This window comes from Mizuhopecten yessoensis, unplaced genomic scaffold, assembly GCF_002113885.1.
Source record: "Mizuhopecten yessoensis strain PY_sf001 unplaced genomic scaffold, ASM211388v2 scaffold10921, whole genome shotgun sequence".
In the NCBI taxonomy this organism is placed as follows: Eukaryota; Metazoa; Mollusca; class Bivalvia; order Pectinida; family Pectinidae; genus Mizuhopecten; species Mizuhopecten yessoensis.
Genome location: NW_018408788.1, coordinates 2,047,993 through 2,072,759, shown reverse-complemented (window position 1 = coordinate 2,072,759; position 24,767 = coordinate 2,047,993). Strand labels below are relative to the sequence as shown.

Genomic DNA, 24,767 nt, shown 5'->3' with positions numbered 1-24,767 from the left:
ACAGATTTTCAGTGCTTATTTATGGCAAGTTATACAAATTTGGATAAAAAAATATATTCATGCGTTATAATTTACTTACACCTTGTACATTCATAAACAAGAGGCCCAGAGGGCCTGTATCGCTCACCTGGATATATAAGCAACCATGGCAAAATATTCTCCAAATGAGATCCAGGGAAATATGCTAGACCCCAATTCCAATTCTTGTAGTATGTCTGTATTATATTTTTTCATGCCCAGCAATTTAATGTATGGTTATCGGGTAGGGATCTCAACCATTTCCAAGTAAGAAACTGTTCCCAAGCTGTCACTCAGAAACTAGATCCTAGGGTTGTGGCCAGACCCCAGGTCAATTATAATATCATGACTGCATTCGTCTCTTTTTATCAAGCATTTGTATTTTTAGTTTTGGGGTGGTGATCTCAACCGTTTCAAATTTATGAACGAGGGGTTAAGTCTGCAAGGGTGGGGCAGACCCTGGGTTCAATTCTAATACCATGACAACTTTTGTCTCTTTATGCCAATCATTTGTATATATAGTTCTGGGGTGGGGATCTCAACCGTTCCAAAGTTATGACCCAGGGACTATGTCTCCAAGGGTGGTGCCAGACCCTAGGCCATCCTGGAAGCAAATGTGCATGCTTCTCTTTATTCTCAACAATTGTATATATGGTTATAGGGTAGGGATCTCAACAATTTACAAGTAATAAACTTTTTTTGTCCCCACTCCTTAGTACGGGGGGTCAGCCCCACCATTTGTACAATTTTAAATCCCTGCCTCCCATGAATGCTTCTGACCAAGTATGATCGATTTCCATGGCATAATTCTACAGAAGAGGTCGTTTATAGCTATATAGCCAAATTGCCCCCTTTTGGCCCGCCCCTCAGCCCCTCCATTTGTACAATTTTGAATCCCCACCATCTAGGGGTGCTTCCAGTCAAATATGGTTTATATCCAGTGCAATAATCATTTGTAGCAATAAAGCCATATTGGACACTGTTGGCCCCGCCCCTCAGCACTACCGAGGGATGCTTCCAGTCAAATGTGGTTGATATCCATCTCTTAGTTCCAGAGAAGAAGTCGCTTAAATCAATATAGCCCAATTGCCCCCTTTTGGCATGGCCCCTCAGGTCCCTGAGGGGCCATGCCAAAGACCCACGGGTTATACAAAATTGGTTCCCCTTTACCCAAGGATGCTTCAGACCAAATATGGAATAAATCCTTTCATTCCTACAGAAGAAGAAGGATTTTAAATAATTTGTTATATTTCCCCTATTGGGCCCCGCCCCTCAGGCCCCACAGGGGCCAGACCCCCAGTTTATACAAAATTGGTTCCCCTTTTTCCGAGAATGCTTCAGAATAAATATGAAACAAATCCTTTCATTCCTACAGAAGAAGAAGGATTTTAAGAATGTGCTATATTTCCCCTATTTGGCCCCGCCCCTCAGCCCACAGGGGGCCAGACCCACCAAAGTGTGTTTCCCTTCCACTAAAGATGCTTCAGACCAAATTTGGTCAAAATCTGCTCAGTCGTTTATGAAAAGTAGCGATTTTTAGAAAAAGTTGACGGACGACGGACGCCGCGCCATGGCATAAGCTTACTTGCCCTTCGGGCAGGTGAGCTAAAAAACGCATCCAAAATACGGAAAATAATAACTAAACACAGTAATCTTCAATAAGATTCATCAGTTTGGAAATATGTGATATTAAAATCTTACTTTTTACACAAACAATGTACGTATTAAGGTAATAGGATTGTGTCGCCATTTCTCAGTAGAATTTGTGTAAAATGAACTATCTATAAACGATTAAAAATTGACATTTTATAATAAAACCATATACACATATAGTAATTGCATGAAAGAGTTATCGTTCTTGAAAAACTTCACAGTAGGGAAATAGGTAGCCGGTTTCCTGAAGTACAGAAAAATGGACACATGTGACTCATTGATTAAAAAACTGAACAATCAGCCGTGTTTCGGACCATGACGTTAACCGACGGTGGATCTTCTTTAAGACAGTTTTATGATCCAGCGCAGAAGGTAGGTCTATAGTCCGGTCTTCAAACTAGACATACGAAAATTGCTTCAAAATGAATTTGATTTCGTTAAAAAATTCGATTAGATAACATTCATGCAAAATATTTGAAATAGAGACTAACTTATAAAACATATTAGTGCATTATATAAAACTACAAATCTACGGTTTACAGGTTTTATACTGACGCATTAATGTTCCATAAAAAAACCCAAATATAATGTATAAGCAATTACATATATTTACTAAAAGTATACCAGAAGTAGTTTATAAATTTGTCTCAGATCTACCGGTGAAGTTTTGACCAACAAAACCACCTGCATTTCAACGTAACCGCAGCCGTATCCTAACCCCCTAAAAGCGTAAAAATAAAATAAAATAATAGGCAAATTTCTTCCTGAAATGACATTCACCCTTTAAGTAATCAATAGATTGTATGTAAAAAAGAATTTCTATTCACGGGTTCCATGATAATTAAATAGTAAATGCCACTACTGTTTTGTTTGTTTGTATGTATTTTACGTCCTATTAACAGCTATGAACATTCAGGGCCGTGTCACTAATGAATGTTTCAATAGAAAACTAAACGCAGGATAATAGGTCTGACTTATGAAAACCAGGTAAACACAGCAGGCAAAACATAATATTTCACACACAAAGACTGTAGTTACAGTAGAAAAAACCTTCATCCATACATTCAATAATATCTAACAAATCACAACTGTTTCATGTGTTTCAACGGACAACTGCATACAGGAACTGGAAATTGGCAACTATTCTCTTTCTTCATAGCTTAAACAATCCTGTGATATTCTTGTTATTTCGAGTTATTGCTCGTTTTAACCGATAAGAAAATTGCAGTTGCTGATGCCACGTTTATCCATATAAGTGCAGTCCACACAATCTGTCCGTTCAATCAAAAAGACATCACATGTCCGTCCGTGCGTATTACTTACAACACGGAACGCTGGCACCACAGCAGCTTAAATGAAAGAAATGTGAGTACCATTAAAATTGCATATTTCATCGACGAAAGTGTCAGTGCAATGTGACGGTAGACGCAATCAGAACAACGCAGATGAATAACAATGACTGCAGACCATTTTAAAGCACCATGTAATGGCGCTAAGGAATACTACCTATATATGATCAATATGATATATGATAACTGTTTGATGAGAAAATATCACACGGACATCAAAGCATGTATTATCAAGTTTTGCCTAAATCACACCGGATCGTACAATTTCTCGATCGTTGATGGCAATTTGGCGGAGGTACGACCAATCGGCAATGTTTGCTACGAACTCAGTTGGCAGTCGCATACTGTGGTTGCTCTTAAGATTGGTGGAAAGTCAGCATACGACTGGTCGTACGAGTTGTGTAATTACTAGCGATTGAAGAAGATTGATCGGAAGATCGGTCGTAAGTAATCGTGCGATTAGTCGTGGCGACCAGCGACTGATCGTACAATCGGTCGTGGCCACCTATGACTACTGTAGCAGGTCGTGCGTGCGATTGGTCGCTCGATCAGATATATGGTACACGATCGTGCATCAGTCTCTGTAATCATCTAGCCTTCGAGGACTGGTTCCTTTTTTGCAAATTTGCGGTTACCACTGGCTGTCTTTGGGTGTCGTAGTGGAGAGTGACTTGGACCAGAAGTCATTCCGAATATACTCGTTCGAGAGCTTAAGACTGGTGGTACCACCAATAGTTAGATAGTGCAACCAGTTGGAACTGGTCGCAATACCGATCGTGGGCCTCGTATAGCAGGACCTAGCTCAAGGTGGCAGGACCAGTAGCACGACCAATCGTGCGACTATTTGACCCGCGATCATGCACAACTGGTGGTGGGTCTATGCGCAACCGATCGTCGGACAATAAAGGCCTGTCTGCGACCTCTTACGATTTGGAATCGCAGGTTAGAAATTTTGATTAGGATCATCGACCTTGCTGCGACTGAGTGCGATTGTGCAAACAGCCACGACATCTGCGACTAATCGCACGTTCTTTCTACGATTTGCCCGCTATTCCAACATTTTTCAGTCGCAGCTAAGGCATGTATTTATCGCATGCTTGTTGTGACTGGAGCTTAAGGACAAAGTCTCAAGTGACCTATTGCGATCGCCTTTTGTCCGTCGTCGTCCGTCATCCGTTGTGCGTCCGTAAACAATTTACATTTTCGACTTCTTCTCCAAAACCCCTTAACCAATTTCAATGCAATTTTGCAGAAACCTTACATGGACAAAGGTCAACCAAAATTGTGAATTATATGGTCCCCCAGGGGCCTGAGGGGCGGGGCCAAAAAGGATCAAATTGACTTATATTTCAAAAATCTTCTTCTCAAGATCCAGATATGGTAGAATCAAATAACCTTCATAGATGGAAGGTTCTTAAGGTGCTTTACCAAAATTGTGAATTTCTTAACCCTGGGGTCTCACGTTTCCCTCTGGAGAGGGTAAACTTTACTATAGTTCTTATAGGGAAATCACATTTCGGACCAACATTTGTTCCATTGGACGTAATTCAATTTGGGTTAGCATTATCAGTATTGAATAGCAGTTTACTAGTATACACATATCAGCCCTGACTGACCCCCAGGGGCTGATGGGTGGGGCCACAAAGGGTCGAATTGACTGACATTTCAAAAATCTTCTTCTCAAGACCGAGATATGGTAGAATCAAATACTCTTCATAGATAGAAGGGTCTTAAGGCGCTTTACCAAATTGTGAATTTCATGACCATGGGATCTCACGTTTCCCCCTGGGGAGGGGGGGACACTTTTCTATAGTTTATATAGGGAAATCACATTTTGGACCACATTTGTTTAATTTCCATTGGAAGTAATTCAATTTGGGTTAGCATTATCAGTATTGGATGGCAGTTTGATGGTATGCACATATCCCCCATGACTGACCCCCAGGGGTCGATAAGTGGGGCCAAAAGGGTCGAATTGACTGAAATTTCAAAATCTTCTTCTCAAGACCAGATATGGTAGAATCAAATACTCTTAATAGATGGAAGGGTTTTAAGTTGCTCAACCAAAATTGTGAATTTTATAACCCTAGGGTCTCATGTTGCCCCCTGGGGAAGGGGGGGGGGGGAGGGGGCAAAATTTATTATCTTTTATAATGTCATATGATACTTTGAATATTACATGTTGATAACTTGATTGGAATTATAACCCTGAGTTGACAGTTTGATACTTTGAAAATGTTGAGCCAGCCCTACCTCCAGGGCTGTAGGGCGGGACCCGAAGGAGTCAGTGTCCTAAAATTTCTTCATTTTCCATGTTTCGAATCAGAGGTGTTAGTTTCAAATACTTTCCAGTCTTAAATGTGTATGCTAGATATTGAATAAGGTGGTTTTATTGTTTTTTGTCACTTTGAATAATATTTCTGTTCATGTTTTAAAAACAAAAAACAACTCTCTTTATAAATACATTAGAACTCAGGTGACCGTTAAGGCCCATGGGCTTCTTGTTTCTGACCTCGAGTTACTTTCCTTTTTTCTGTAGCAAAGAGTTAATTGGAAAGAAATATAGTCCTTGCAATATTTTTTTTCACGGAATCGGAGATTTTTAGAGCAAAAGATCTTAAATACAAAGCAGGGATCTTATCCACGATACTACACGTCATAATATAAGTGTTTTCAAACTTTAACATAACATAGCTTTGAATAATTTCATATTGTTCCTTACCCCCTAAAACGTCACTGATTATGATAACTACCACATTGTGTATTTAGAGGAAATCATATACTTCTAGGAAAATATATTCTGTGTCTGCATGCAGTCTAAAAATTGACTTTCTAACCTAAAAGTTCACATTGACATCTATGAAAACTCATTTTCGTGATGGCTGTTTTATTGCATATGTGGCCGTTTATGGGTTCAATTACAAAAACCTATAATATTAATGCTTTTGATTTTTGTGAGAAATAAGACGGACAATGTGGATGTAAAATACTAATCACTCACCATTTACGCTCATTAACGTCCAGAGTATGATCATCTTTGTCAACGAACTTCATCAGATCGCTCTTGTTTTTCTTCTCCTAAAATACATTTTGATGAAATTATTTTTTATAGATAGCACATTACATATATAAGACACTTATTTAGATAAAGCTAGAACTGTAAGCCAAGGGCAAACTAATACCCCCGCTCCTATATAGACCAGAACTGTAAGCAAAATGCTTACTAAGGCAAAGCATTGCAAAGCAATCCAGTCTCCCACCAGTAATGATTTCTTTATTGGCTGAGCTGTACACTTATTTAAGTATATAGGTCACTCACATACTTCCTGTACTGTCTCCCAATGCCAAAACATACATGCAAACCGAATCTTGTTAGCCAAGATGAACGAGTTTTGCTGAAATCATCTAAGTAAGGAAGGAAGAGATGTCAGGACAAAGTGTTTTGACATAGGACCATAACGCCTTAAAAAGGGTCAAATGATGCATGTCCTCAGGGAGTAATGACCATATCTGCAAACTTTCGTTGAAATTGCCCATGTAGTTAAGGAGGCAGAAAAAGGATTTATCAACAAAGGGCTATAACTTCTTTTAAAAGGGTCACAATGAAAAGGTACTACTTGGATGCACAACGACAAGGGGCAGTTACCATATATGTAAAGATTATTTGAAATTGGCCTGGTAGTTTTTGAGATGTTGTACGAGCAAGTTTTTTTCAACAAATGGCAATAACTCCGTAAAAAGGTTCAAAATAATACATGGATGCACAACATCAGGTGGTAGTTATCATATATGAAAACTTTCATTGAAAATGGCAACGTAGTTTTGGAGGAGATGTCCGGACAAGGTCTTTTCAACAAAGGGCCATAATTTTGTTAAAAAGGGTCAGAATGAAAAAGATAAAAAAAAAAAGCCTGGATGCACAACAGTAGTTATCATATCTGGAAATTTTCGTTGAAATCGATCTGTTGAAGGAGTTGTCCGGACAAAACATTTCAGGATTGTTTTCAACAAAGGGCCATAACTTCGTAAAAATAGGGTCAGAATGAAAATGAAATACCAGGATGCACAACTTCATTTGGTAGTTATCATATTTGCAAAGTTTGAAAGTTGAAATTAAGAAGGAGACAGACAGACAGACAGACAGACAAACTGATTCCCGTATACCCCTTAGCTTTGTTACGAAGGTATAGCAATCCTATATGTACAACATAAAACTTTTATTTCAGGAATGATTATTGCTTTTTGTCAGACGTTAAGGGGTGAATTGAGTTAATCTAGAGACAAATTTAAAAACCTGTTTTGCAATAATTGTTGAGTTCGACTAAAACCAAACTAAATTCGTCACCCTGTGAGCAATTTTCAATCCTTTTTTTAAAAGTAAATCGTGTTCTGTCTAGAGCGTGTGTAAATTTGGGCTTGTGGAAGTCAACGTGTTAACTTAATGTCAAAATATAGGCCGTCATTGAATGGTTGGTTGTCCAAGCCGGAAAAAATTCAACAGTGCTTATTTCAATTAATGCCCATGAAACTGTCTGCTGTCGCGGCAGATTAATGTTGGCTTAACATCATGAAATTCAACCTAAAGTCCCCTCCATACACACACAGGATTTTCTTTTATTTAAGAATTCTAAAACTGTTTGGCTATTTCAGTTATAGTTTCAGCCTTGATTCAGTGGTTTCACCGTTATATATTATGGAGGTGATTGCTAATATCAGTTTGGCCTGTACGGGCAGTTGCCTGCGACAGGCGCTCATTCATACCGGAGGTTGCTAGTGAACAGGCCATTGTTAAATACGGGCGGTCACTTAAGCATGTTTTATTTAGTTACCATGATGTCCTCGTAAGTCGTGTTATATATAGCAATGAACACGTTCAATGTGATGATGGTGAAGAGGAAGATGAAAAATGTGACGAATATCGTGTTGAATGCGTAGGCCAGTTGGCTTTCTTCGTCTACAGCTGTCATGGTCACGTAAACCTCGTCCCCATTCATGAGCGCAAGCAGACACTGGAACGTGGCGCCGAAGGACAAGAACTGTAGGAATAGAAGCTTTTACAGGTGAAAGATTTAGGTAAATTTCAAAACTTAAATATACACATAATTACAGTAAATGTATTATAAATCACAACTTGGACCGACCAGTTCAATTGGTACACCATACGGTTATTTACACATATAAATCCTGTTTCCTAGTATGCATTATTTACGTAAAACAAGAACGAAGATTTTACAGTGGTGTACAAGAATAACTTATACAAATACATAAGACATTTAAATCATAAGGGCACCTGTATAAACCGCCATCCTCGAAAAGTCCAAATTTTGATGTATTAACATAAGTATGTATTCTAAATTCAAAATGAAAACAAGAATGAGGAACATTCATAGAGATCTCTTATTATCACAAGTGATAGCATGAGCTGGTTTGACTGTAAATAAATCCTTTAAACAAACAATTCCTATATACCTTTATATTGTGTGGTCCTAACACTGCCCATCCACACAAAGCAAATCCCACGTACATGATACCAATGCATAGTAGGAAGCGCATTATAGACGAAGCCGATCTGTCTAAGACATTTAACAGCAGCTGAAAAATAACAAACAAGATCTTATTTAGTCAAGAACGACGGTATCAATTTTCATTAGATCACCTAGTTATTATATTCTATTTGTGGATAAAAAAATCCTTGAAAATGAGTATTTGAAGTAACTTGTCAGTTATTTGAAGTACTAAGCATAGTAAATTTAGATCGTCTTTAAAATCCAAGAACTCCGCTCACGATACACATATCGTATCTACACTCTTGGAATATGTCTGTCAAAATTGAAGGGTTTGTTCTCGTCACCATGCGGATGTTACAAGTAGACTAGTTTGAATACTTCGACGGACATCAGAAGAATTGTGTGGCAGCCTAACGACAAATTAGACCGGATTTCGTTTGAATGTAGCTTCTCTGACGGATATCAGCCCAAGGAATAGTCAGGTTTTTATACCTGAAGTAAATTATACATTACCACGTTCCTTCGATTTTGTAATGACAATTTCCAAAAGAGTGGTAAAGATATGGATATAGACGTATGAACTTTCGAGTTCGGATATAATTAAAGGTGATAGGGAGGAGTGATTTGTTTTTCATCCGTAAAATGAGTGAGAGCTCGTTAACGGCCAACACGAGATTTGCGCCAAAACTCTGCTTGTTTGGGGTTTAGTGTGCTAACAATAACTATGACGGGTTCCTAGGAAGACAATGCCGAACCGAAAAAGTAAGAAAGTGAGAAAAAAAAACCCAAATACATAGATCCAAAGTAGTGTAATAGGAGCAGAGGATCAATTTTTTCATGTTTTAAGCAGAGGATAAAACATAACATTCCCGATACTGTTGCAGGCCTTCATTAGTCGCCCCTTATGGCATGGAGTGGGATACGGAAGGTCTATTCTTTCCACTTATAACTTACACGTGTGTCTCAATGGATAAATTTGCGCGTAGGCAATTCAATGTATTATTTGCAGTGTGTTAATAATTTCCCACTTGTATCAATAAAACAACAATAATAATCAATAATAAACAAACGAGTTTACTTCTTTGATAGACTGTCAAACTTACACTAAACATCTTATCGAAGGCCAAGTAGTGAAGAGATAACATCAAAAGCAACAGACACCCTGTCCCCAACATGATACCACACCAATCCAGTTTGTCGGGGGAGGTCAAATTCTGAAATAGTAAGTATATTATTGGATAATTCTATAACGGATACCATATTGCAAGACATGCTAGGTGGTTTCCAATTGCGGAACATAGCACATATAACACAATAAAATAAGTTTTACACCTATCCCATTATTCTGTATTATCAAAAATGCAATCGATAAAATATTACTGATCATAATTTAGTTGGTTGTAATTTATGAAATCATGTTATCTGCTGCGATAGTCCGAGAATTGAAACTGACTCACAAAGAAATTTTAAAATAATTTGTGCTCTACAGTACACTGTCTCTACCTGTTTTACAGACTGAGGGGAAAATGCTGACAGACATTCAGAAGCACCCTCTTAACATCCAGTCAAAAAGTATTTATAAGCATAGAGGATTTATTAGAATTATAGCCAACTATGTACTGGAGTGTACAAAGAATATGTACTGATGGCGATTTTCACCCTAAATTTCCATCGGGGAATGGAAGCAAACCTGTAAACTGTATAAATACGCGTAGCGGAGTCTTACCAAGAATACATATGCTTAGTATTTTCATACTCAAAACAATACTTTCCAAAAACTGGGAAGAAACGAGAATTGTATGAAAGTACGAAAAGTAAAATATCGCCCAATGGGGTACGAGTATTTGGTATGAAGACAAAGACAATTTATCCATTGTTAGACAATTAAATTATTGAAATCTAAACTATAGTATCACGTAATGTTTAGGCATATTGCAACAAATATAATATTGCTTGGTACTTTTAACATGTTGATATGTAAACCAAGGCATATTGAATTGTAAATAAAACGAATGTCTTGCGTTTTAAAAACACAGGGTATATGCATTAACTTTTCCACAAAACACTAAGATATCTAAATTCGTGTTTCATTACTTCATTTACGATTCCTTTAACAAAATCTGTTTTATACATGAAATACATATACAATCTTATACCTTAATATTCAAAAGTTTTATATTAGTATTTTACAAATTCTTTTGACGAAATCTAGAAATCTAATTGCTTCGTTATATTTCATGTTTCAATGTCGGTTCGGACAAAATAATTTCACTATATGGAGCTAAATTCTTTAAAACGAAAACGTAAACCAACTCACCCCAACGTCATAACTGATTTTTAAGAACGAACCAACGATGGTCAAAAGACAACTGATGGTCATCATGACGTCACGGAATTTTAATACTTCCCAAGTTCCTCTTCTTGACAATGGCTTATATGTGTTACTTTTGTCGTCTTTCGATCTCTTCTTGAAAAAGATTCTCACTTTCTAAAGACAGAGTATCATATTTCAAGTTATAATGTATGCTTAAGGCTTAACTTGAGTCAAGTATTGTACTTAATGGATGTAAACCACTTTCATCGTGAAAAATTGATTTCTCTATAGTTTGCATGTATGATATTACGGTATATTGCTGGTACATTAGAAAATTTCTGTTCCATAATATCCAATTTCATGATATTTTCGACGTAAGAAATTCTGTCTCTAAAATGCATATTGTTTGTTATACATACATGTAGATTAATGAGACGTCACCTTGACTAAAGAATCAAAACTCGATCATTGATTCATCCATCGGAAAGATATTATATAAAAACATATGACATAAACAATGTGCCATGATTTTTTATTAATTTTCTGATTTAATAGCAATACATTGTTTGGTTAGGTAATCGAAACGTAGGTAGATCAAATAATGTAGCTTTGGATAATAAAAATTGGGTACACCAGGGAGTATATGAAAACAGACAAATTAAGTAAACAAATTGTATCGACAAATTACTGGAGCCAAAGCTACTACAATAACATGTAATGAAAACAAACATACTTCAATGAATATAGACATATAGGACATAATATTAGTCATAATAAGAAAACTTTATTTACAATTTGTTGAGAAGACCTTTTGGTAGTAAATTCAGCCTTTTTATAAGAAGCCAAAGATATTTTAACCTTATCATGGATAAAAATTGTCTGCAACCACGTCTTTTTACTTTAAAATTCGACCATTATATAATCGAGTTCAGAACAGATGACATAGGACTATTGCTGACGACTAGCGTCAAAGCACGCGCGCGGGGATTTAAAACACAACATTTGTGATTGATCAACATAAAAGTTATTGTGCCATTCATGAGTTTTGTTGTTGTAAGTGATAATGGCATATATGTTGTGTAATAATAAAGTTCCTTTCTAATTTAAGATTTAAATTACGAGGATTGGACAGGATAATAAATTGATCAATCGATGGTAAGACCGAAAACCGAAGTGATCTAGTATCTAGTCCAATCCTTAAATAGCTAAACATTTATATTTACATATAACTACACATGTATGCTGAACCTTAGTTATACATGTATATTTACATATAATTGCACATGTATCTATACAATAGCTTCACATGTTTACTTACAATGAATTACACATATATTCTTACACATAACTACAAATGTATCCTAACACATAACTACTACCTATGACTACACTGTATACTTAACATTATCTACACTGTATACTTACCTATAACTACAAATGTATAATTACCTATAACTACACTGTATACTTAACATTATCTACACTGTATACTTACCTATAACTACACTGAATACTTATTCTATATCATTACAAATGTATACTTACCTATAACTACACTGTATACTTACCTATGACTACACTGTATACTTAACATTAATTACACTGTATACTTACCTATAAATACACTGTAAACTTACATATAACTACACTGTATACTTACCTATAACTACACTGTAAACTTACATATAACTACACTGTATACTTACCTATAACTACAATGTATACTTACCTATAACTACACTGTATACTTAACATTATCTACACTGTATACTTACCTATAACTACACTGTATACTTACCTAAAACTACACTGTATACTTACCTATAACTACACTGTAAACTTAACTATAACTACACTGTATACTTACCTATAATTACACTGTATACTTAACATTATCTACACTGTTTACTTACCTATAACTACACTGTATACTTACCTATAACTACACTGTATACTTACCTATAACTACACTGAATACTTACCTATAACTACACTGTAATCTTACCTATAACTACACTGTATACTTAGCTATAACTACACTGTATACTTACCTATAACTACACTGAATACTTACCTATAACTACACTGAATACTTATTCTATATTATTACAAAAGTATATTTACCTTTAACTACACTGCATACTTACTTGCCAGAGTATAACAGACTGGAAACCGCTTAGGATACTTGCGATGATGCTGACAAGACTCGTTAAGGATAATGCGACTAACAAGATAATATGCACTGTTGCTGTTTTGGTAGAGAAAAAGATAAAGATAAGTTGTTTTTTGTTCAATTAAACCCTTCTGTATATACCCTATAAACAGTTTTCTTAACTTTTTTGTTTTCAGTACTTGTCCCAGAAAACGTTCGCAGATGGCCGGTTTTCTGTTTTCTTTACTTTCTTACTCTAGATTGTACATTATACAGAGAATGTTCGCCCTTGGGAAGTAATCTTTATTCAACCGGTGATATTTTTGCCTTTCATATTAAGTTACTATGTTCATTATGTTATTTACTATTGTTCACTGTTATGACCAGTTCGTCCTCATTATGGAAAGGGAACGCAACTTTTAGTATACGTTGATGGGATATAAATGATAAACATATCAAATACATGTTGTTAAATATTGTAAATGCCTGTGTATAAATTTAAACAAATAATAAGTTGTACAAAGTGTCATGAAAAAATTATGATAACTAACGTATCCTAACACATGTTAACGTTTAAATCGGAAGGTAATCTTACCAGGTAGTTATGAGTAGATGTTGGGTTATTGGTTAGTGCGCACTAGATTTGTTTTGATATGTTGGTGAAAATATCAGAAGCACTAAAACGCGCTATGAAACATCCTAATTGTATGAGGATAATGCTTCCACCTACATATAGTTTTCGCAAGACCCAGATACCGAAAGTGACGGACGATAAATCAAGTGGCAATAACTCACAGATTTAAACATGTCTACTTCAAAACATGTTTTGTCTTGAAGATATTCGCAAAAAGTATTTCCGAAGCAGATTCTCTACTGTTTCTCAATTCTTTTTTAACTTGAGTGACACATTTCTGAGTTCATAAGGACTTACAATGAAAGTTAGAAACAATTTGCCAATAACAAAACCTCCATTATGTGTGGACAGTGTTTATTGGCGATGAGAGACAAAAGAAGAAAACTATCCGGGAAATGATGAGCAGGCCGGTAGCCATTCACGAGTAATTTACCCGTCAATTCCGGTAATTTATCTGGGTGTATAGAATATACGTTCATTCAGGAAGGACAGAGCACCATAGACCATAGACTTTGTTATAGAAATACAATACATTAATACAAACTTTTAATAATTCCAACCGCGATTGCTTTTAGTTCATTATTTTGCCTTTGGTTCCTACATTTAAACCAACATTTGGCCTGTCTGAACTTCAAACTACCACCCTAAGACATACCAAGGTTAGATTTTTAAAAAGACCAAATTATAACGACCCAAAATATCCCTATTTACATACATGTAGCATTAAAATTGAAAACCAAGATAACAAAAAATGTAAAAGACTCAAATGTCGATGAAGATGTGGTGTTTCCAGACAAGAGCGATGATTGTTGACCAACTGATTATCGACTTAATTTGATTGATAAAAAATGGATGGCATATTTCTCATTTTGGCTACAGGCCGTTTTAAATAAGATTAACTTAGTAAGAGTTTATGGATACGTGTAATGCAGTTGCGTTTTGGAAATCAAAACAATAGCAGTAAATGTATGTTAATGAACGCATGCAATATTCTGTTAAGGTCTTAAAATGAACAAGAGTTAAATTTGTACAGTTTTCGTTATAATTTCGTCATAAATTAAATGCACAAAAGACACCTGGAACTAGTGTTTTGTTGTGGTTAAACGGTATTTGTTTTAGAAATTACACTTTGGTTTGGTTTGTTTGTGTTTTTCGTCCTGTTAACAGCTAGCTATAGCCATTTAAGGACGTACGAGGCTTAGGTGGTGGACAAATTACACAGTTATTTTTTTGAAATTGAACGTTTTAAGGACTCGATGATACTCAAAGACAACAAACAGAATACGAAAATTTTGAAACAAGAAAAACAGCGGCCAAACCTAATACAGGGTACTCCCTTAGGGTAAACATTTAGATATGACATGTGCCGTTCGCCATTGGGTATCCTTACTAATTCAGAGGATGTTTGCAAGTCCCCAACTATCGAAGACAGTTTTCATGGTTGACACTCTTATAACGCATACTGCCGGTTAGGTTTACATACTTTCGATTCAGAAGCAAGTTATGATACTTAAAGCGGGTTCAACGAATCAGAGTATTTGATACCTGTTTGCAACATTTAAGACACGAACTTGAAAGTGTGAAACCTGACCAATTCTTAATTTTACTCCCGTTTCAAAAGATCAATGCGAAGAGATTAAATATACTCCTACTCATGTTAACATCATGGCCCATTGGTTAAAAAAGTGATTAACTTAATCACTGTTAAAATATTTTTTTCAACCTTTAATAATTTTGTCAATATACAAGGTATAATCTGCATGCAAATTTACTCTACTAAATATTTGATATCTGGAAAGTTGTAACTAATTCAATGATTGTGTTTTAAAGATACACAAATATTTAAGTTTGCCTTAATCACTTATTACGCTTATCACCTTTTCAATAACTGGGCCCATGATTAGGCCACATTGATACCAGAATAAACTATCAGCTTGTTCGTGCATTACTTTGTGAAAAGAAGCAACATGATACCTACCATCTCTTTCGGAGTCCCCTTGACACTCAAACCCATTGATGGACGTGGTCAGAATGACTGGAATCTGGCCGTTGATTTCGTAATTATCGAAAGTAACCTGACAGGTGTAATACAGATAATTTAGCTAAGATAGAGATATGTGTGTTCATGGTCTGCAAGGAACAAAAATTGTATCTGATAATTCTTTTTCAAATTAAAAATGTGGAATTCCATTATCTTAGCCAATAACTAAATAGATTAACGTACCCAATTTATCGTGGAAAAAGACACCACATTTTACCATATAATTTGAAAAAAAGGGGAATACCGAAAACACAAAATTAAATATATATATTTATATATAGAAAAGTGATATTAAGCTTATTTTCCATAACGTGTCGAAACGCTCGAAAAGGGCAATCAAAAGATAAAAAAAAAACCTTTGGAACTCCAATTCCAATCAAAGCTAATTAGACGAATACATTATTATTGTCAAACATTGTTAAATACTTACAAATTCAAAGATATATGTGTTCATTAAAATGGACCCCGAATATTAATCACATTTTGTTTCAAGGGATAATTAATCTTTTAATTGGCAACCCTCGGAATTTTCCGGTTTAATCTTTTCTTAGCATTACGTAAGATATTTTAACATCAATAGTTCTAGTTTATATGGAAATCAATTAATTATTTTTGATTCTGTAATACAAATTTGTAAAGGAGACAAACCAATATACTTTACAACAATCCTGACAAAACATAAAAACAAACAAACAAACAAAACGTTAAAACTACCGGAAACAGAGAGTATGGGGAAACCTAAATGTAAAAAGAACCATCTTCAAAATTGTCGACATTCCTGTTGTATGCGGCTATAGACCATTTCCCGATGAGATCACGATGGCGCCTATTGGATATTGTTAAATGGTAAAATTAAAGTACTACCTTAAAAATACTTCCCGAAATACATTAAAGTATAATGAAAGAAACGACTCTCCGGAAAATGCTTATTTGTAACAGGCAATACGGACAACCTACCCTCCCGATGATTTCAAAGCATTCCGGTGGTTTTTCCTCCCGTCTCATATCCACATGAATTGAAGATATATTGAAGTCTAAAGTCAGTTCTAGAAGTCTATAATACAAAAATCATGAAATAATGAACTGTACCTTATATCTAAGTTCCAATTTTAGCTTTGGTGCTTACAACTGTAAGTTTTTACAAGGAGCACGTCACATCTTCAAAATTGATCTATTCACTGTTATACTGAATCTGATTAAATTACCGCTAATTTAGTCATGATTCATTACTTCAACCGCAAAAGATCTGGTTTTCCAAATATACACCCAGCATTTCAGGGAAAAACGTCTCTTTCCAATTCAAAGCTTTTTCCGGTTGTTTCATAATCCTCTCATTTTTAACCAAATTAAAGTTGGCTGAATTATTGAAACTCCTTCTGTATTTGAATTCACGAAACATTAATGATATTGTATATCAAACAACATAATATGCAATAAAATAAAATGGTGCACACTTAGCAAAATAGGAGAGGCAAGGTACATTTTGTTTTTGTTTAAGCGTATTACAGGATAATAAAAAGGTTTTGTTCAAACCTTTTTTCATCTGAAAAACATTACAATATCGCCACAATATGTAAGAAGAAATCAGTAGGATATCAACATAACTAAACACGTTAAATGAGGGACAAACCTTCCGAGCGTTGAAATATGTAACATAACATCTACGTAACCTTCGCTTTTCTACAATATCAATTCTAGATTGCCACGGGCCTCTTGTAGGTGATCAGATCAGCAATAATAATTTAGTTTTGGATCCTTACAAGGTAATGGAACACTTACCTAACTAAAACACCATTCTCACTTTTTATCAGGTCTTTGAGACTGGGTTCAAGACCGTAGTTCTCGGTATTGTTTTCAACATTCCTACATTCTGTAAAAATGAATATAAAGCATGCAGTTGACTTCAGCATTCCTGACGATTCTTATATTGAGAAAACGGTAATGCTTGCTTCGTCACTATATTATATTAACATGTACTAATTGTTTGGGGGACTTAATAATAATAATTATAACAGTTATTTACGCAGTGCCAAAATACACCTACATATGAAAGGCCCTGTTTCCAGTAATGTTAATTCTCCATAGGAGCCTGCCCCGTATAATTTCTTATCTAGCTGAACTACTGTTTTTTTCTTTTCCGAAGAATAATTTTACACCTTTCCGACACCCAGATTTCATAATTTCAGTGAAAATGTATTTTTATAAAGTTGTCAATTTCAGCATCAAAGACATAAGTTCGTAAATAAAAGGTTATCTCGAAATTGTAATTCGCAACATAGTATAAATTTCTTTTGATAAATATTTCCAAAACATCGTGTTTATTCATAAAACATAAAAAAAAAATCTCGGATGAAAATACTCTCAAAATCAAAATCATAAGGAACACGTTTTGTTTGTTGTTCTGTCTATTTGTCAGCCAATGTCTTCAACCACGGGGACTTGTGTAGTAGCCATCTTGGATTTTTTTTATGAAAAAGTGTTTCTCTCACTTTTTTTCATATCTGTGTACATATTCTCAACATACCGAGCAAATACTCTCGTGTTTTTTTGTTAATTATCTAAAGAAAGTCGAAAATCGGCAATTCAACCATAGGCTAATTCAACCCAACATTTGAAAATGTTCCACCACTTACATTTTGATGATTTTTCCTCTCATCAATAGCATATTACGTACTGTTTAATAGGATAAAAATTGGTTTGCATCCAACGCCCATAAAAGGGTGTATTCTCTAAAAAACACAGTTTTTGTGTCTAAAATGTTATCATCGAAAATGGCATTTTTGAGATTGTTTCTTCCATAAAACAGCCAAATGGCGCGATGGAAACATGATTTTTTGTCACAATCATGCCATGAATGTATTCTTTACGGTGACCATCATTTGATTAGATTTTCATTAATATTTTACATAACATGCACATTTTATCAACACTTAGACAGCTTCTGAAAGGTACAACTTTGAGGAGCCATAAAAAACAAACCAAGTGACCTAAATCTTTATACTTTATAGATTTGTGACCACAACGGCATGGGCAATGCACCACCATCAGGAAATTTGAATCAGAGAAGGGGCCGTTTTGGAAACCGGCCCTTTGAGCAGAATCGACCAATATCTAATTTCGAACAATCAGAAGCATCCGTGTGGTTGCTATGTGGTTTGTATGGCAACGAAAACTATGCGATTGAATTCTCAGTCCCCTAATAACCCTATATACTAATTTTCATCAAAAGCGAACGAGATCTAAATTTCGACCAATCAGAAGCCTCCGTGTAGTTGCGGTTACTATGGCAACGAAACATATACTGTTGTATTCACAGTCCCTCAATAACAATATCTAAAGTTCGACCAATCAGAGGCCGTGGCGGCCATCTTGAATGTCCGATCGGAAAATGAAAATGTCGAAAGAAGCAGAAGAAGAAGAAGAAGAAACGTTCTGCTTCACCATGTTCCTAATGTCGTCATTCTACTGTGCTTTTTAACATTTTTAAATTATGTGGAGCAATAAAGGTCGTATTTTATCCTGCTGTTTATTATTATTATGTTTGGAAATCGGCCTTTTAAATTTTAATTCGCGTGTTGTTTAATTTAGCATTAATATCAAAAGTTTACATGTTTAATTTAAGTTCCATGTATTTAGTTTTGTGAACGTCCATTTTAGCGATGTTTGACCCTAAATGACTTAGAATATCGATGGGTCGTACAACAATACAAAAACTAAATAAAAAAGACCTGCATTCTTCAGTTGGTTTTCCGAAATTGTCAACTGCATATTCAGCTTCAGATAGGTTATTTCAAATGATACAGTGCAATTTGCATATGAAATTTTAAGACATAAAATAACTTACGTGTTGTCCTTGTCCGGTGAACTGTTACGACAGAGGGATAGGAGGTTCTGTTAAAGACACCAGATTCGAAATACGTAGCGCAGATACGTATCGGAGTTGAACCATTGTGATTATTCAGAAAAAAAGACCCAACTGCTGCCGTGGGTAGAGAATAAATCTACAAGAGATAGCAAGAAAGTACTAAAGTTTCAACAAAACTATGATTCGAACTCAAAAACGATAAAACGAAATATGAACAAAGGAAAATGTACATGAAGAACAAGATCCGGTGGTTCTGATGGGCAAGCGTCGTTCTACTTAAACGACGAATGCCGCCATATAATTATCGGTCAATCAAAGTAATGCCGTGTCTTCACACAGATAATTCGTGTAATGATAACAAAACAACAGGGCACTCTAAAGAGCTGAATAAAAAAACATCGATTTTTCCCCTGATATATCATGATTGTGACCATAAAAATTGTCCAGTCTTCATTAACCTGCTTTTTTGGAAACTGCGTTTATAAGTTTGTCGGTCAGCAGTTGACATCTAACACGGAAGATAATATCAGGAGCAAGCGCTTGCCGTCCGAATCAGCTGCAACATGTAAACACCGTAAATGGGGAAAGCTATGATATTACTATCAATACTATCAAGAAAGGTAAACTTCAAGATGGGAATGTCGGAATCGCCCTGCTCATAAAACAACTTAGTATTAAACCGTCCTTGTTGGTCAGGTTGTTAGTAAAGATCGAGGAAAGCTGCTGAAGTAGAAGAACACACAGCCATCGCGCAAGTTGGTCCAAGCCAAGGAACAAAAACGATGCTGACATTTTATAAAATCCTAACTATATGAGATATCTCTTTTACATTAAAGATTTCTGTAATTCAATTACAAATACTGTAATGTATTTACAGATATCTTTATATTTGCTCCAGGTATGTTTTATTATTTTAGAAGTAGCTCTATTGCATTTAAAGAAAATATGCAGTCCAATTAGAGATATTTAATTCCCTAAATGGTTGGAGATCAATAGCTCGAATTCTGGTCTGGCTCGTTGCAGTTTTACACTTCATAAGACTACTGCTAATCTTGTTTCCTTTAAAAGACTTTCCATTACGTTGTCGGTTGGAAAAACAGGAAAATAAGTAAAAGTTAACAATTTAACTATATAAAGCAAGAAAGATACCTATATTACATATTTGTATATATTTAATCATACATATTCTGAAAAGATCGATAACACAGTAAATAATTTGTTGATTTGAAACTTTTTGATAACTTGTGTGATCTGTGTTCTGTACCCTTCATCACACAAATAACGAGTGAAGCCCATGCACACAATCTTATGTGTTAGTCATGAACAGTCACTATCAATGCGTTTTGTTAATATACATACCCCTTCTACAATATACTGGACATGATCCTCGAGATCCTTTATATTATACACTCCATACATGCCGGTGGTTGGTGGGTATGGCATAGTCTCGTAATCCTTGGACCAGTCCTTCAGCAAAAGATGTTTCAAGGCAATGTTGTTCCGGTTCAGAAATGTAGCAAAATTGGACCGCTCGTTGGCGAACAGTACTAGCTGGTACACACATACAAAATAAGCAAAACAATGTTTACTGTTAAAGCTGTATGAGTTTACGTTCGTGTGTCTTTATCCCACGATCGTTTTTATATGTCAATTGATACTGAACTTAACATGAGTAGAATCTAATCGGGTAGTGTCAACATTATGGAATATGCATTGGGATTTAGCAGAATTGTTTTTTCCCAAACTCGCACGAGTACCTCTATTCATTTATTGACATTAACTATAATTACATTGAATGAGAGTATTAATACGCTCCACGCTCGTTGTGTTTATGTAGGTGTCAGATATTAAGAGGATTAACGGTAGTATCATGAGGCACCCTGCTGTAGCTGCATTATCATGTTGGTATACGATAAAACAATGATAAAAGAAAAGTAAGAATATTAAAACAAACCTAAATACTCAAACACTACTTGATAAAAAGGAATTACTGTTACTTTACCTGAATTGTAGCAAATATAACATTTAATATGAGGAGCACCATCTTGCAAGGTACTTTTTTACAATTGCTTTCATTCTTGCAACCACGTGTGCACGTATGGCTAAATTGCTCCTGTAGCTGTTTCCTAAGTGTAGCCTCATCTTTGGGCCAATCAATCGAACATCCATGTGCTTCCTCGTGATCATTCTGAGTGTTCTCAGCACCGCTTAGATAGGCTTTAACATTGCCTTGATTGACATCAGCACTACTTTCCTCCTGGATACTTTCTCCTTCTTCTTCGGCATTAACAATGCCTTCATGAGGCGAATCAGCTCTGTTAACTGTAGATTCTACGGTCACGGAAACGTCCTTTACGTCTGTAGAAGCCATATGTTTTTTTCGTGGAGACTTGCCTGGAACTTGTTGAACCGCCTTCTGGTAAGACACTAAACATTAATTATTTCTTTATCAATATTTTGTCGAATTGTCATTACAGTTCTGTATTATCTTACAAGTTCATGGGTCTAAATAGACAAAAAATAATAAACAAGTTATGTCGCTATAGCTTTAGTACCGGGTTGATCACATCTAATAACACCTCAACACAACAGGTGGTTGACGTTCTTGTGAAACAAAGCAAACAGGCGGTGTGTGGGCTATGAATAAGGATGGAAGGAACCATACAGGAACTGTAATTGTCTCGGCTACACAGTCCGGCGATCGGGCTTTTAACATATCATATATTTGTTTAAGATGGAATGCAATAACCTGATAAAATATTTAATCTTACTTTGTTTTCAATTTCTCAGTAACATTACATGCCTGTACCACTTTTTCAGAAAAGTATTTAGGTTGCATTTTATATGATGAATGATTGAAGTTCAACAGCCCAAATGTTGGTAACTATAGATTCGCTGTGTGTCAAAAACGCATTTAAAGTTGGCAAAAACCTAGGCTAATATTGTTTAAATCAGAAGTTTTGGCAGTCTGTAAATCTTTGTGTACGGCACTTACCCAAGATCATACTACATCCAAGTTCGATATCTAAATTTGCCTAAAAAGACAACAGTATATTTCTTATTTAACTGTTGGTCGCGTTTAGGTCGAAATAGGGACAAGAACGCTTATACCTCTTTCAACTCTGAATGCCATGCTGTTCATAATGACAAGAATAAACATTGGCCCTAAGGACATACTGACAGTTGAATGCAGCTTTATTGTTTTAGTGTGTGTAATAAGGAAAAAATAACACAGCTCAAACAGGAATCACTTGATATGGAGTGATGAAGTTTCAGCATCCAATTAGCTGGTCAGATAGTGAGGGAGTGAGAATACGATGGCGAGGGAATGAGATTACGATGGCGAGAGAGTGAGAATACGATGGCGAGGGAGTGAGAATACGATGACAAGGGAGTGAGAATAGGATGACGAGGGAGTGAGAATACGATGACAAGGGAGTCAGAATACGATGGCGAGGGAGTGAGAATACGATGACAAGGGAGTGATAATACGATGGCGAGGGAGTGAAAATACGATGGCGAGGGAGTGAGAATACGATGGCGAGAGAGTGAGAATACGATGGCGAGAGAGTGAGAATACATGGCGAGTGAGTGAGAATGCGATAGCGAGAGTGAGAATACGATGACAAGGGAGTGAGAATACAATGGTGGGAGTAATATTCGTGTCGCTTATAACCTATCGCCATAGTATTTTCGTGTTGTCACGTTGTTGGCTTTAGGTCGAGAGAGCAAGATTACTAGATTTGTGATACCGGCCACCATAGGTAAATGTATACAACAAACAAACACTACAGTGGAATTCTCTTATGCTATGCGTGCAGTACGGCAGGGATCCTTAATTATCAAGTTTACTACACTACCAAATTCAGATTTTTTACCTCTGCTCATATTTTGACCCTTAATTTACGAAGCTTGACAATATCTTTTCGTAACAGGATTCTGCAGACGTTTTCCGTTTGGGCATAGTTATTACCCTCCTTACACAAACTAATCTTGCCACTATGACACACGCATACCATACCGGCAAGGCATATAATCTTGACTGATATTTGTTATTTTTAGATGTACGAATTTGCCGAAAAGGTCGCTTGCATATATCAGTTTAATTTTTTCTCCTGTTACAAAATATAATCCAGACACTACCTGCACATAGACAGCCTCCACAAATATACCGCCCAGACGCTACCTTCATATTTCATATGTAAACAAGTGCATACGCGTGAACAAACATTGTGGTGTTATATACATAATGCATTTCATTCAATACCGGAACTGTTACCCAGAATGAAAGTTATAGCCACAAATGTGCAGGTTTATTGATTAGCTCGATACGGTGTACACCAAACAAACATTGCATATTGCTAACATACCAAGCATGGTTACCAAGTATCACTAAACTCGACCCCCTTTACTACACCCGGTTACAAAACATATCATATCAATGCTTAAAACTGCTACCAGAAACCAGTGTCTTAATAAAACTCGCTTACTCTCGACCTGGGATTCTGGTTAAGTGGACACTGTTGTGTTATTATTTACATACCTTTACCTGGATTTGTGTGAAATTGTGTGTTGACGATCTGCAGTGGTGAATCCTGTCTCTATTAATGTGTTGTCGTCATGGGTGACAGTTACCCGGCCGGTAGTCATGTTGTTTTCCAGGAATGTAGTCGGTAAATGTCGATCTACGGGTACGTGCATGCTAACGTTACACATAGTGGCCCAGCACCTAGCACAGGTATATACCTTAAAATTGGGAGAGATAATGTAGCAATGATATGTTATATTCTGTATGAATTGTTCCGGACTCTATGTGTCAATATGATGTCTGAACTACCGAATATATATTTACAACATATAAATGAAATGAATGAAATACAAAAAGAATGAAAAATTAGGTGAAGCTGGAATGAAAGAGAACAGTGAATGAACGGGCTAGGTCACGTGCTGTAGGAAGGATGAACGAGGGCGTCTCAACTCTGGCATCCGTCCGAATATACACTGGGAAAAACATGAAAATAAGTATTTAACCGAATGAAATCCAGGATTCAGATAATTTCTAAGGTTATGTGATATTGAAACTATGTACTTACGATGTGAGCTTGGGGAGAAATAAGACAATGAGAAATAACACATTATTTAATTTAATTAACAAGACGAGGCGGTCAAGTTGGTTTAGGCTTTTCTTTTGTAAGCTAGGATAAGTTACATTTTTATTGACATAAAATGTCTGT

At 35.9% G+C, this 24,767-nt stretch overlaps 1 protein-coding gene across 1 annotated transcript; it reads right to left on the bottom strand.

Annotated features, from left to right (window-relative positions):
- Positions 1–1,939: 1,939 nt before the first annotated feature.
- LOC110463669 (mucolipin-3-like) lies at positions 1,940–24,193 on the bottom strand. The gene is made up of 14 exons (XM_021518463.1): positions 24,077–24,193; positions 21,536–21,960; positions 20,893–21,084; positions 19,513–19,669; positions 17,448–17,538; positions 16,626–16,722; positions 15,606–15,702; positions 12,989–13,089; positions 10,845–11,015; positions 9,631–9,741; positions 8,490–8,612; positions 7,850–8,056; positions 6,022–6,098; positions 1,940–3,020 (listed from the first exon to the last, which is right to left on the bottom strand). The coding sequence occupies exons 2-14, from the start codon at positions 21,902–21,904 to the stop codon at positions 2,987–2,989; spliced, it is 1,827 nt and encodes a 608-aa protein (XP_021374138.1). The 5' UTR covers positions 21,905–21,960; positions 24,077–24,193; the 3' UTR covers positions 1,940–2,986.
- Positions 24,194–24,767: the final 574 nt, after the last annotated feature.

Excerpts from the sequence above, each read along its gene's own strand:
- LOC110463669 (XM_021518463.1), bottom strand. The coding sequence starts at position 21,904 with ATGGCTTCTACAGACGTAAAGGACGTTTCCGTGACCGTAGAATCTACA. Across the intron at positions 15,703-16,625 it reads GCTTTGAAATCATCGGGAGG|GTTACTTTCGATAATTACGA; the intron begins GTAGGTTGTCCG and ends TACACCTGTCAG. Across the intron at positions 3,021-6,021 it reads GACGTTAATGAGCGTAAATG|CTGCTGTGGTGCCAGCGTTC; the intron begins GTGAGTGATTAG and ends CTTTCATTTAAG.